This window comes from Danio rerio, chromosome 2 (genome assembly GCF_052040795.2).
Source record: "Danio rerio strain M-AB ecotype USA chromosome 2, GRCz13ab, whole genome shotgun sequence".
In the NCBI taxonomy this organism is placed as follows: Eukaryota; Metazoa; Chordata; class Actinopteri; order Cypriniformes; family Danionidae; genus Danio; species Danio rerio.
The window spans coordinates 55434286-55448611 of NC_141022.1; the positions used below are offsets into that span (position 1 = coordinate 55434286).

General features: G+C 37.8%; 1 protein-coding gene and 1 long non-coding RNA gene across 7 annotated transcripts in view; one reads left to right on the plus strand and one right to left on the minus strand.

Moving 5' to 3' along the window:
* Nucleotides 1-14326, plus strand: part of LOC141378974 (uncharacterized) — an 87526-nt gene that overhangs the window by 48313 nt on the left and 24887 nt on the right. The window lies entirely within an intron of this gene.
* The window catches only part of scn12aa (sodium channel, voltage gated, type XII, alpha a), a 155642-nt gene that overhangs the window by 22412 nt on the left and 118904 nt on the right, over nucleotides 1-14326 (minus strand). For all 5 annotated transcript variants that reach the window (XM_087240127.1, XM_087240125.1, XM_087240124.1 and 2 more), the window contains 1 exon segment: nucleotides 10908-11312. In XM_087240127.1, coding sequence (XP_087096253.1) covers nucleotides 10908-11312 — 405 coding nt within the window.

Consider the following 14326-nt stretch of genomic DNA (forward strand, 5'->3'; position numbering starts at 1 on the left):
GGAGGTCGCACTTTACTCCTGTGCTTTAAGTTCTTTGCTGGATTAGTTTTAGAGTTCATTTTATGATTCCAGTAAATACATATGGAGCTCTGCATGGTCAGACTCCCCTTTATATTCAAGATCTTCTACATGCTCATTCTTGTGGTCGGGCTCTGTGGTCTTCTGGCTAAGAACTTTTTAGTATTTCCAGAACTCGTCTTAAGATTAAAAGAGGCTGTGCTTTCTGTGTTGTGGCTCTTAGCCTCTGGAACTTTCTCCCTTAAGCCTGATTTATACTTCTGCGTCAGGTGACCGGCGTAACCCACGGCGCATGCAACGTGCGTGGCTGTGCATTTATACTTCTGCGCACTGTCTCTGTTAGTCTGCATTAACACTTCCGAAACGCTAGTTGGCAGTGAGGTGTAAATGTTCCTCTGCGTCGAGTTTCTTCACTGTTGTTTTGCTTTTCCTGAACACTTCCGGGATGTACAAGTGGCTAAAACCCGCTCATTTTGAGGCAGGAACTAGCGGACGTGCAACAACTTTAACTATGAGGTAAACACAAAACAAAACTTTCCATCCGGAGCTCCTTCACGGGACTCCACACTTGTAAACAATCGCTCGCGTTATTCGCGTGGCTCTTGGTCCCGCCCAGACTCATCAGCGCTACCAAGCCAACCAATCACAGAGCTTACGCTACGCGTCGTTGCGACGTGTAGTTACATTTTTTAAAAGGGGCACGATAGTGACGGCGACGGCCACGGCGAAGGGCTATGCGTCAGCGCCGTAGCATACGCCGGCGTTTGACGCAGAAGTATAAATCAGCCTTAAAGCATTGAGAGCTCTGGGCTCAGTTGAATATTAGAAAAAACATTTAAAGACATATATTTGGACAAGCTTTTAATTAGCAATATGATGAGCTGGTTTTACATTTGCTGTTATTTGTACATGGATTTTAACCTGTTTTGAAGTATGTTTTCTTTAACTGTAAAGCACTTTGACTTCTTGTCTGTGAAAGGTGCTAAATTAGTACATTTTTCACTTCCGTCTTCTGAGACCTGAACCCTTGTGAACAAAACTAGGACCCCCTCCACATCACACGACAACCTCAAAACATGATCAATTCTGATTGTGCCTCACACAGGTGAGTGGGCTTTACAAACCACCTGTAGAAAACTCTCCATCTCTCTGTCATTTTAAACCACACTTGCACCAGTTTTGCACATTTGCACCAGACTGTTTCTTACAATTACTCTACATCTGAATTTGAATGTTTGAATTTATTTTATTTAACCGGGACAATGCTCATTAATAAACAGTAGAACTGTAAATAAGCCAGAGTTATCCACAGGGGCTAATTTTCATCTGTTGCCCCCTTCCAGATTTTAAAAGGCAATCTAAAATCAAAAAACACGTCATCACACATACAAAAACAGTAAAGTTACATAAGACAAAGGGATAAAACATGTAATAAAAAATTCTTAAAATGTTAGACAAAAGAATTACACATGATTACAAACTTGATTTGCTTTTAGACATTTCTTTAACTTGTATTTAAATGTTGAATAATAGGTAAAACCCCGTAAAATCCATAAGACGTATGTTCCAGAAATGACTGGCTCTAATTCTGAAGCCTGATCATGCAAAAGTTGTACGCCTTAACTGCACAGCACAGTCTCCCCTGGTAACAGATTGTATGTGTACCCCCGTACACATACAGAACCTTCTATTCAGTATTATGAAAAGGCAAAGCTGAAAATCTGTGGTTAAAGTGCCACCCAGTGGTCAAAAGCTGCTGGTGCACCAATTACCGCCGCCGCAGCGGTATGAACAGAAGGCAGGCAGCAGAAAGGGATAAACAATAAAACAAACAAAACACAGCAAGGTTTAAAAACACGGAAAGCAAGACAAGGAAAATGCGTTGTAATGTCACAGAAGCTGATATCAAGACTCGGCAACAATGTGTGTGTGCTGTCTTTATAGTCCTTGTAATCAGTGTTTGACAATCCTCTGGTTGTGTGTTTGCAATCAGTCAGGATTAGGAACCGCTGTGTTTGTGTGTGGTGGATGGCTGGATCTTGTAGTCCATGAAATGGCGGATCTGTAGTCTGTTGGCGATTCATGTTTATACCAGCAATCTGTACAGGCTAGATCGCTGGTCACCCTGACAATATTAGTTATGCATCTTCTTTAGAATTGCAGCCTTTTTTTCAGAAACAACTTTGAGTGATAGTTGTCACCGCTTTCACAAAAAAATTTATTTTTATAAGTTTTGGAGAGAATATAAAACTCCTACAATAGATGATTCATGTATCTCCGTTTTGTTTTGCATATATCATAATCTGTCTGTTCTGTAGGTTTTTATGTATACTACTTAATGTAATGCATGTTATCATTTAGCCCCTTGGACCCATATACACTAGTATTATATATCATGCTAATTAAGTCATTTGAACATTCGTTTGTGTATAACATTTCAAATAACCCAGGAAATCAACATTGATTGAAAAATCCTCTTTGTTTGGCATGATAACATCACAGGCCGCTAATAGAATGCATGCATTGCAGATACATATGGCCTTATACTAGCATATGCATCTAATCCATGAAGTCAAGGTCAGTGACCTCCAGTATAATCTGAGACGGCGAGAGAGAGAGCTGTTCTAAATCTGCCTGAATACACACTCATTCTCCTTGTTTCATTTTCTCTGCATCAGCAATAGGCATGCCTTAATACAATTTTGATGAGATTTTCCCTGCATGTAATGGCAACATATTTAAAATGATTTAGGGAGATTACTGGCCTGAAGGTGCCAGCACAATCCAATAGTGCTGCTTATGTAATCCCACATTACGAAGCAAGCAGTATGTGTGTGTGTGTGTGTGTGTATGTGTGTGTGAGGCTGGATTATTCTTAATTTTGTGTCTCTAGGATGTCAAAAGGGTTTTAGTTTAAATTTGCAACCAAACCACTTCTTTAAGTTCACACTAGGGTGCTTTTTAAACCTTTTTGATAAGTGTTGTATTTAGCGCTGTGCAATTAATCGAAAATTCAATTTCGATTTTGGATTCTAATCATACCTCTCAACCCTCCCATTTTTCCTGGGATTCTCCCGTATTTTACATTTCTATCCTCTGATGATTTGCTATCATCCCATAAAGGTATTTTCCCATATTTTTAGTTTTTCTCTGAAGGGTAACAAACCGTATGCAACCCATATCCCTGTATGCAACCCATACCGCCGAAGGGTCGCCTCTTGCTCTTAAGTGCGAGTCTGTTCTGTGCTTTCGCTTTGTTTAGGCATGAAAACACTTCAAATAAATATAAAAACGGCGGGATTCCCTTTTCTTTTCATTACAGGTGTCGTCTCCCCTTCATATGCAATCCGCAAAACATTGATCAGTGCAACAGACGCTGTTTCCCAAACTGATTCTGTACATGCGATTTTAAAGCGGAGCGAAAGTCTGGGTTTTGGATGCATGTTTAAACGGATATACACATAATTAATATTATCTAAAGATGTCCATCTTGGTGGCGTTTTTTTTCCAAACACACCTAATTTTGTCCTAAATTAGCATAAAAAGTTAGAAAAACAATCGAATGCTTTTATTATAATGTTAGATGTGTGCATTGTTGAACTGACACCTCTTATTTAATATAATCAAACGAAAAATCCAAACAAATAAGAGATTCATTCATTACTCTTTAATCAGAATTTTTAACAGAATTTATACAGTGAAGAAAAGGTTAATAAGATTTAATAACTTGATTTTATTTCATCATAACAGCTATTAATTTTAAAAAGCTAAACTGTTTGCGGATTTATTTGCTGTTAATGTGTAGATCGAATTTATATTTACTTTTGTAAATAATAATACATATTAGTAATAATACATATTACTGACCATTTGAGAGTTTATTTACAACGAAACAGTGCCAAATGAGCGTATTTAGTAATTAGAGGATTTTTTTTTTTTAAAGGGGTCAAGGAAATTTCTTATTTTCACATCCAAATGTTGACAAGTATGCTTCTAAGGATTCTGAAAAAACTTAAATCGAGCTAAAACTCATACCTGTCAACATTGGTATGTGAAAACAAGGGATATGCCCACCAAAATAAAGGATGGTTGATGGTTTTTAATATCTATTTCTAAGTGTTTTTATTCCTAAACAAAGTGAAAGCACAGATCAGACTCGCGTTTAAGAGCAAGGGGCGACCCCTGGTGGTTTGGCAGTATGGGTTTCATATACGGAGGCTCGGCTTTTTAGAGAAAGACTGAAAATACGGGAGAAATACAGGAAAATATTGTTACAGTATGATAGCGGGATCGAACTGTAAAATACAGGAGAATCCCGGGAAAAACGGGAGGATTGACGGGTATGAAAACTATTATTGCATCATATGCCGCCCCCTTTCCAGTTGTCCACATTTGTTGTTCAGCAAAGCTCAGTTTCTTGTGAAAATGACTAAAAGCATGTACTACGATGTAACGTTTGCAGCATGAGATGCGCATCATTCATTGATGTACATTCAAATCATTCATGTTTTTAAAAGCGCGAAAGAGATCGCATGCTGTTGTGTGTACGAGCAGAGCACACACATCCAAAGTCATCTTAAAGTGAGCACTGTAATGTTCAAATACATGCAAATTTGTGTCAAAACGCGGCGTTTAGTGATTATTACTATTAACCTTCATTAATGTAATAAACATACTAGTTGAGAATCAAAAGACATGTGAAAGTGAAACCATAAATCAGAACCGTACTGCTCTTAAAGTGACAGCGCGCAATATTCCTGCTGCCGACTGTTTTTATCAATAATCAAACAACAAAAGGACTTTTGTAGCTATAATAAAAGATTTTATTCTTACAGTGAAGATGCTTAAAGCATATTTGTTTCATATTTTTATTCTATTGTATTTTTTCCCTTTTATTTACAGGGAGGAAAATAACTGTATAAATAGAGTTGAAGTCAGAATTATTAGCCCTTCTGAATTATTAGAGGCCCATTTCCCCCATTTTTAACACATTTCTAAACATAATAGTTTTATTAAAATATCTCTAATAACTGATTTATTTTATCTTATTTGACTCTGGTTTATTCCCCACTTCATTTAAGCAGGCTAGGGTAACCCCACTGCTAAAGAAACCCAACCTGGATCAAACGCTACTTAAAAACTACAGACCGGTATCCCTGATTCCATTCATGGCCAAGATCGTGTTCAATCAAGTCCTGGACCTTTTTACTCAAAACAACCTCATGGACAACAAGCAATCTGGCTTTAAGAAAGGCCACTTAACTGAGACTGCCCTGCTCTCGGCCGTGGAAGATCTCAGACTGGCTAAAGCAGACTCTAAATCATCAGTCCTCATCTTGCTGGATTTATTAGCTTCTTTTGACACTGTAAACCACCAGATCCTGCTATCTACGCTTGAGTCATTGGGGGTCGCAGGCACTGTTATTCAATGGTTCAGATCTTACCTCTCTGACAGGTCATTCAGGGTGTCTTGGAGGGGAGAGGTGTCCAACCTACAGCATCTAAAATCTGGGGTTCACAAGGCTCTGTTCTTGGGCCACTTCTCTTCTCCATCTACACGACATCTCTTGGACCAGTCATCCAGAAACATGGATTCTCCTACCACTGCTATGCTGATGATACCCAGCTCTCTTTTCACCCTGATGATCCCTGGGTTCCAGCTCGCATCTCAGCCTGCCTGTCGGACATTTCACACTGGATGAAAGATCATCATCTTCAGCTTAACCTCGGAAATGCTTGAAGTTTCTGCCAAGCCGACTCTACACCATAACTTTTCAATCCAGATGGATGGGGCAACCATTACTGCATCCAAAATGGTAAAAAGCCTTGGAGTAACGATTAATGATCAACTAAACATCTCTGACCACATTTCTAGAACTGCTCGATCGTGCAGATTCGCACTCTATAACATCAGAAAGATCGGACCCTTCCTATCTGAACATGCAGCTCAACTTCTTGTTCAAGCTCTTGTTCTCTCCAGACTGGACTATTGCACTTCTATACTAGCCGGGGTTCCAGCTAACTCTATCAAACCTCTTCAGCTGATTCAGAACGCAGCAGCACGAGTGGTCTTTAATGAACCTAAAAGAGCACATGTCACTCCGCTACTCATCCGTTTGCACTGGCTGCCAGTTGCTGCTCGCATCAAATTCAAAGCTCTGATGTTTGCTTACAAAGCGACCTCTGGCTTTGCTCCTTATCTGCTCTCACTTCTGCAGATGTATGTGCCCTCCAGAAACTTGCGTTCAGTGAATGAACGTCGCCTAGTGGTTCTATCCCTAAGAGGGAAGAAATCACTTTCCTGAACTCTCCCTTTCAATCTGCCCAGTTGGTGGAATAAACTCCCTAACTGCATCAGAACGGCAGAGTCACTCGCTGTGTTCAAGAAACGACTAAAAACTCAACTATTTAGTCTCCACTTCACTTCCTAATCTGCAATTGCCTCTCTGGCTATACCACTAACTGTACTCAAAAAAGAAAGAAAAAAAAACTCTTACATTACTAATGCTTTGCTTTTTAGACTTTACACACTTATTCATTGTTGCTCTTATAGTTGTGTAAATTGCTTCATTGTCCTCATTTGTAAGTCACTTTGGATAAAAGCATCTGCTAAATGACTAAATGTAAATTTAAATCTTCGCCATGATGACAGCACATAATATTTGACTAGATATTTTTCAAGATTCTAGTATTCAGCTTAAAGTGCAATTCAAAGGCTTAATTAGTGTATTTAGGCAAGTCATTGTATAACGGTACCTTCTTCTACAGACAATCAAAAAATATATTGCTTAAGAGTTCTAATAATATTAAAATAGGTTTCAAAATATTAAAAACTGCTTTTGTTCTAGCCAAAATAAAACAAACAAGACATTCTGCAGAAGAAAAAATATTGTGAAAAATTCCTTGCTCTGTTAAACATCATTTGGGAAATATTTATATTTAAAAAAAGAATTCACAGGGCAAATAATTTTGACTTGAACTGTATATCATTTTGAATAATCGGGAACACAATTATGACCAAAATAATCGTGATTATGATTTTTCCCATAATCGAGCAGCCCTTGTTGCATGTATGGTGAACACATGTTAATAGTTTCAGCAAAATAGATTGAATTCTTAAGAATTATACACTTCAAAAAAAAAAAAATGCTGTCAAAACCCAACTATTGAGTTAAATAGTGTCATTTCATTGGACAAAATTAACTCAACATTTGGTTCGTCCATATCTGATACAACGTTAAGTTGCTAGCATTTTTTAGAGTGTAATGCACACAATTAAAGCCTGTTCAAACAGCATTAAACACTCATTCACACTCGCACAATATGGACAATTTAGCTTACCAATTCACCTATATCACATGTCTCTGGACTTGTGGGGGAAACCGGAGCACCCAGAGGAAACCCACGCCAACACATGGATAACATGCAAACTCCACACAGAAATGCCACTGACCCAGCTTGAACGCGAACTGTCATAGTGTATCAAAGAAGCAAACCCCTCCCTGCACATCAGCTGCACCTTCAGCAAACCTCCTAATACCTGCACCACAATGACTTACATGAACATTTATGAGCTTTAAAAGTTTGTTTGTGAGGGCAATCGTGCCTGAGCACAGTTCAAGACAACCATGCCTAGTGTGAGTATACCCTAAAAGGCTTAATCCGGTTAAATTAGGTTAATTATGGTAATTGGGTATAATGATGGACGGTTTGTTCTGTAGACCTTTGAAACAAATATTACTTAAGGGGGCTTATAATATTGACCTTAAAATGTTTTTTAAAAAATTAAAAACTGCTTTTATTCTAGCCGAAATAAAACAAATAAGACTTTCTCCAGAAGAAAAAAATATTATAGGAAATACTGTGAAACATTCTGTGCTCTGTTAAACACCATCTGGAAGATTTTTGAAAAAGAAAAAAAATTCACAGGAGGGCGAATAATTTAGACTTTAACTGTAAATCACAATAAAGACAACAAGATAACCACAACGGTTGTTTCTTTATCCTATATAGCCTATTTGCTTGCACTACTCAGTGAAGTCCACAATAACTCTGCAGCAAATAAGTCACAACAAGATGTTTCACTAGTTCAGTAATATCAAATCATCTTGACATGCCATATTAGAATTACCTGAGATTTCAAAGCTACACTAAATTAAAGATTTCTACTTAATGATGATGCAAAAATATCAACTTATTCCCAACACTGGACTACAGCGCTGATTTATGGACTACTTTTGAGGTGCTTTTTTCATTTGTTCATTTTCATTCTACGTAATTTATTTCAGAGTTCGCCACAGCAAATGAACCGGCAACTATTCCAGCATATGTTTTACATAGCGGATGCCCTTTCAGCTGCAACCCAGTAATGAAAAACACCTATATACATACTCATTCACACACTATAGCATACTTACCAACACTCCTATTTTTTCTGGTAGTCTCCCGTATTTCAGACCCATCTCCCCCCCACCGTCCTGTTTTGTTATTTCGCACGGAAAATTCCCATAATTTCACTGCCCCTTCCAGATCCTCAGCTTTATGATACAGTTTGTAACACCCCTGGGTCGCCAACTTTGGGATAGTATCCGATCGAAGTGGCTGCTTGAAACCCGGTCCATAGTACAGTTACTTACACCACAGTATAGTTTACTTACACCACAGTATAGTTACTAACCCGGTTCCCAGCTATATTATTCAGACATCTAACCCCAGAGACAAATGTTGGGAGGTATGCACTACGGCCAATTTAGTACATCCAATTCACCTATAACGCATGTGTTTGGACTTGGGGGGAAACCTGAGCACCCGGAGGAAACCCACGCGAATACGGGGAGAACATGCAAACTCCACACAGAAATGCCAACTGGTCCAACTGGACTCGAACCAGCGACCTTCTTGCTGTAAGGCGACCGTGCTAACTGTGAGGCGCTTTTATGGTCCACCATTTCATATGCACATTTTGTCTGCTCCTTTCTGCGTTCTCTTATATAACTGGTGGGTTCACCTTGTCTGCTTTGCAGCTTATCAGCTTATGAATCTCAATGTCCCCCCAGATCTCCGACCACTGTCCTCGCTCATATCATTTCATCTCTATGACCTCTGACCCCACTCGCTTGAGCTGCCGCATGCTCACAATATGGATAAAACAAACCATTATGTGCCCTATATGAAGGATTAATCTAAATGTTCTTTATGCTTTCATTTAGCACTTAATTATCCACTGTTAGTTTGCTTTATTCTTTTACTAGCAATTGTATTAGAGAAAATGTTATTGTTCTGGTTTTAAGTTCTTCTTCCAATTATGTGCTTAAAATACTTAAGCATTCATAATCGTTTCATCATTATTTTCCAATCATTCAGTATTTTAAAACATATATTGTTTTTTTTATGATATTGGTTAAAAAAATGTAAGCAGAAATATAAAAACCTTCTAAAATTTCTCAAACATTTCTTACATAAAAAACACATGTGCAATCATGATAAATATTTAAACTATGAAATAAGTAAAATATTTTTAAAATGCTGGGTTGTTAGCTTATTTACTTTTGTAATGCAACCGTTGGCAGTGACCACATATTAAGTTATTTGTACACTGAAGTCTGAAATTTTCGTATGTGTTTTTTTTTTCGTATACATAACCGAAAAATTTGTCTTGTACACAAATCTTGCACACTGAGTCTTACAGAAAAACCACAATCATGGATAAATCAATCATGATAAAATCAACTCCATGTGGACAAACCCAAAAGTGTGCATTTCAAAAATGTATTTTTCTTCGGCTTAGTCCCTGATTTATCAGGGATTGCCACAGCGGAAGGAACAGTCAATTACTCTAGAATGTGTTTTATGCAGCGGATGCCCTTTCAGCCACAACGCAGTACTGGGAAACACCCATTAACTCTCACATTCTCACACACACACACACACTAGGAAATATTTATATCACGATATATTTCTTAATCTCGGTCGATACTATATAACTCCGACATCGATAAAGACGATATTAAAAAGAAATGAAAAAAACTGCCAAGAATGCACACAATAGATGTCTGTGCCTGCAAATGTCTGCAAACTGAATATGTAAAGTCTATAATACCTCTTCTAACGTTTCTTTAAATAAAAAAAAGGATAAACAAATTAACTTTTTATATGTATTTTCCAGTATATTTATCAGGGTTTTTTTTGTACAGTATATGCTGAATATTTTAAAATCGAAATAATACCAAAATTCACATTGTAAAAAAGAAAAAGAATAATAATTATAATAATAAAACAAATCAAAAAGAGTATAGTCTACATTAATATTTGCAGTAGAAAAGAGTTGTTTGAGTATATTCATAGTTCTGGTTGCTTTTCATCTTTAACGTCCTTTAAGGGTTCTATCTGACAATTTATATTTGTATGTGTAATTACCTGATTAAATTAAAAGGTTTAACATAAAATAGTTCTTATATATTTGATATAGTTATTTATATAAACTAATATTTTATATAAGACACTTTCATTATTTAACATTTTTAATACCACTATTAATCACACTATTTCTAATTCATCAACTTTGCACTAACCGGATTCCTGATAAATATGTTCACCTATGTGTTTGGACTGTGGGGGAAACGGGAGCACCCGGAGGAAACCAACACGGGAGCAACATGCAAACTCCACATAGAAATGCCAACTGGTCCAGCCGGGACTTGAACCAGCGACCTTCTTGCTGTGAGGCGACAGTGCTAACCACTGAGCCACTGTGCCTCCCCTACATTAACATAAAAAAATCTGAAACTTTCTCAGACAAAACTGAATAACGCTGACACGAAAACAGAATCAAACCTCATGAAGCAAATAAAGCAAACATCCAGCACTAATAGTAATAATTAGCCTCTCACCTGTTTCTCCTCTTCATCCTCTGATGACTCTGTGTCCTCCTCCTCTTCCTCCTCCTCAAGAAATTCCACGTCTGACTCTCCGGGTGCGATGGGCACACAGATGGTAAGATTGGGATTGGTCATGTAACTGTCCTCGGTTTCTGGAAAAACATACTTCTCCAAACTTCCCAGTCCGCCGTTGCACTCCGTGTGATTCAGGGTCACTTGTGCCTCTTTGGATTTGCGTCTGTGCCGCGTCAGGTTCCCGCTGAAGAGGTCCTTGATGCCATTCAGAAGCCAAGAGAAACCACAGTGGATTCGAGCGATGGCTATCTGAAGGTTGTTCATTTCTCCGTCTTCATCCGGCGCTGATAGATTATCAGAGCTGAAAGAGCTCAGCAACAGGGCCAGAAACAGATTCAAGACCTAGAGAGGAACCAGGAACAGATCATTTGATTTGCATTAGGGCTGTGGGATTTTTTAAACTATCGCAAATGTGCATATCACACTGGTTTCCAATAAATTAGGTATTTAATACAAGATCAAATACAAAGGTATCTTGTTGTGGCTGCCACTACCCACTCTTTGACAGTCTTTTCTCCACATCAGACAATGTAATTACAGTTGAAGACAGATCTATTAGCCCTCCTGTACATTTTCCCCCAATTTCTGTTTAACGTAAAGTAGATTTTTCACCACATTTCTAAACATAATAGTTTTAATAACTCATTTATAAAAACTGATTTCTTTTATCTTTGCCATGATGACAGTACATTTGATTAGATATTTTTCAAGATGCTAATATTCAGCTTAAAGTGACATTTAAAGGCTTCACTAGGCTCATTAGGGTAATTAGGCAAGTCATTGTATAATGATGGTTTGCTCTGTAGACAATCGGAAAAAGATATTGCACGAGGGGGCTAATAATTTTGAGCTTAAAATGCAGGGGCGGACTGGCCATCTTGCAATTCTGGCAAATGCCAGAAGGGCCAGACCAATTTTTTTAATGTGGGCCGGTCAGTTTTTTTTATTTTTTATTGTTTTTACGTGCAGGCAGCTTTTATCTCTTGCTAGATATGATATTATGATGATGATGATAAATAGAAAAATATAAATAATAAAAAAAGAATAATAATAATAATAAATGTTAAGCATATGGCCCAATCGGTGACGGCCGCCTAATTTCAAGATGGGCCGACCCAATCCGAGGTTACCCAGACGTAATCAAAATCTGGCAAGAATGTCTTGTTATTTCACCATCTGTACACCAAAATAAACAGTGAATGTGCGTGTCCGTGGGTGGGGCTGTGTCGGTGTGGTTATGTGGGCTGATGTGGCTACAGTGCCAGGGCTGAATTTTTGTCCCAGTCCGCCCCTGTTAAAATGGTTTATAAAAAATTTAAAACTGCTTTTATTCTAGCCGAAATAAAACAAATAAGACATTCTCCAGAAGAAAAAATATCATCAGACATACTATGAAAATTCCCTTGCTCTGTTAAACATATGGGAAAGATTTAAAAAGGGAAAAAAAAATCACAGTAGGCGAATAATTTTGACCAGGGCCGGAGTGGGACTTCTTTTTAGCTCTGGAGTTTCAAGCCTGTGTGTGTATGTGTATATATATATATATATATATATATATATATATATATATATATATATATATATATATATATATATATATATATATATATATATGTATATATATATGTATGTATGTATATATATATATATATATATATATATATATATATATATATATATATATATATATATATATATATAAATATATATTGCACACAGAATCAGGAGATACAGAAATTAGTATTGTTTTGTCACTGTTATGAATTTTTACGACAATTAAGCACATGTTTTTATACATTCATAACCGTATTCATGTTTTACTGTCATGCTATAAAAAAAAAAAAAAAGCTCAAATAAAAACCGCTAAATTTCGCTATCTATAATCCATAATAATAACTCCTGTACAGCAGTCACATATCATGATGACACTCGAATTCCATGGCAGTAAAGTCTTTTGGCTGTGAATAGGCTTGGGCGGTATCCAAATTTTGATACCGTCAAACCGCCTCCATATTTTACCCCGATATCCGGTATTACCGGCGTAATAAAAAAAATTATGACGTAAGGCTCAGACAGCGTCACCAAACTGTTGGCTTAAGCCTAAACCATTCAGAAACTGAATACCTTCTATGCGACCTTAGCTCGCGGTCAGAGAGAGAGAGAGAGAGAGTCAAGCGACGCACAGCACCTCTCTCTCTCTCTCTCTCTCTCACACACACACATACACACACACACATCTCTCCCGCGATTTATTCAGAAATTTACTCCCACACTGTAAGAAATTTGCCCGGCTGCCGCGGAACAGCAGCGGGAATGCAGAGAGCTGTAATCGGGCCATAAAAATTATACCTGATAGGTCCTGAGTCCTACAGGTACATTTTGATTAACAGCTTTATAAAGCCTGAACCCGTTTACCGCCCGACATTATTCAAATGTGCTTATGCACACAGCTCTGATGCATTTTTTTAAGAATGAGTCATTTATATGTTTTAACATCATTTATTCGTAACAAACGTAGACTAGGCTATATGCCACTTGAAAGTTGGAACAAAGAAATAAAATAAGTCCTCTGAAACATCGTAACATCTCAGCACTCTATAGGTCTAGGTACATGCACTTAGCCTTTAAATTGGCCAACACACCAATGAAAAGAAATCTTTCTTAACAAATCAAATTAAAATAAACTCTAAATGATGACGGGTATTTTGGCAATAACGAAATTAAGATAAAGGCTGTGCAAGATTTGTTTCTCAACTTCTCTTCACAATCTGGCATTAGGGCGGCGAAGCTGAATTCCATGACAGCAGTTTCACTTTAGCGAGAGGCCTCGTCATTTTACCTGTCAGCTTGCGGTTTAGGGCTCTACCGTAATACGCAGTGTATGAGCGACCGCCGAAATACCTGGCTGGAATGCGCTCTTTCTGAGCTAGTGACTGGCTTGACCACCGTAATAATTCGCTTTTTTTACTACTTCATCATCATTTGTTTCACCTTTGCAGGGATGGATCTTCAGCTCTAATGCAGACCTCTCGTTCATATTAACCACGTCTCCCTTCTGTTCAGTCGAAACTGCCAAACTGCAGGACACTTTAAAGCGCGACTCGTCACGTCACCTCTCCCTCTCTCCCCCTCCCTCTCCTCCACACTGTCCCATGATGATAACCACACATACGTTTTTGTAGGCATTAAATAAAGGATATTTAATATTTTATGACGGAATAACGGTATTGAAACTGACACCGTTGCTATTTTTAGATCCCGCGGTATACCATAATACCGTAATACCGCCCAAGCCTTGCTGGGAATGACCTTTTCACAGTGTCTGCAATAGTGTTAATGTTGTTTTTGTGCGTTTA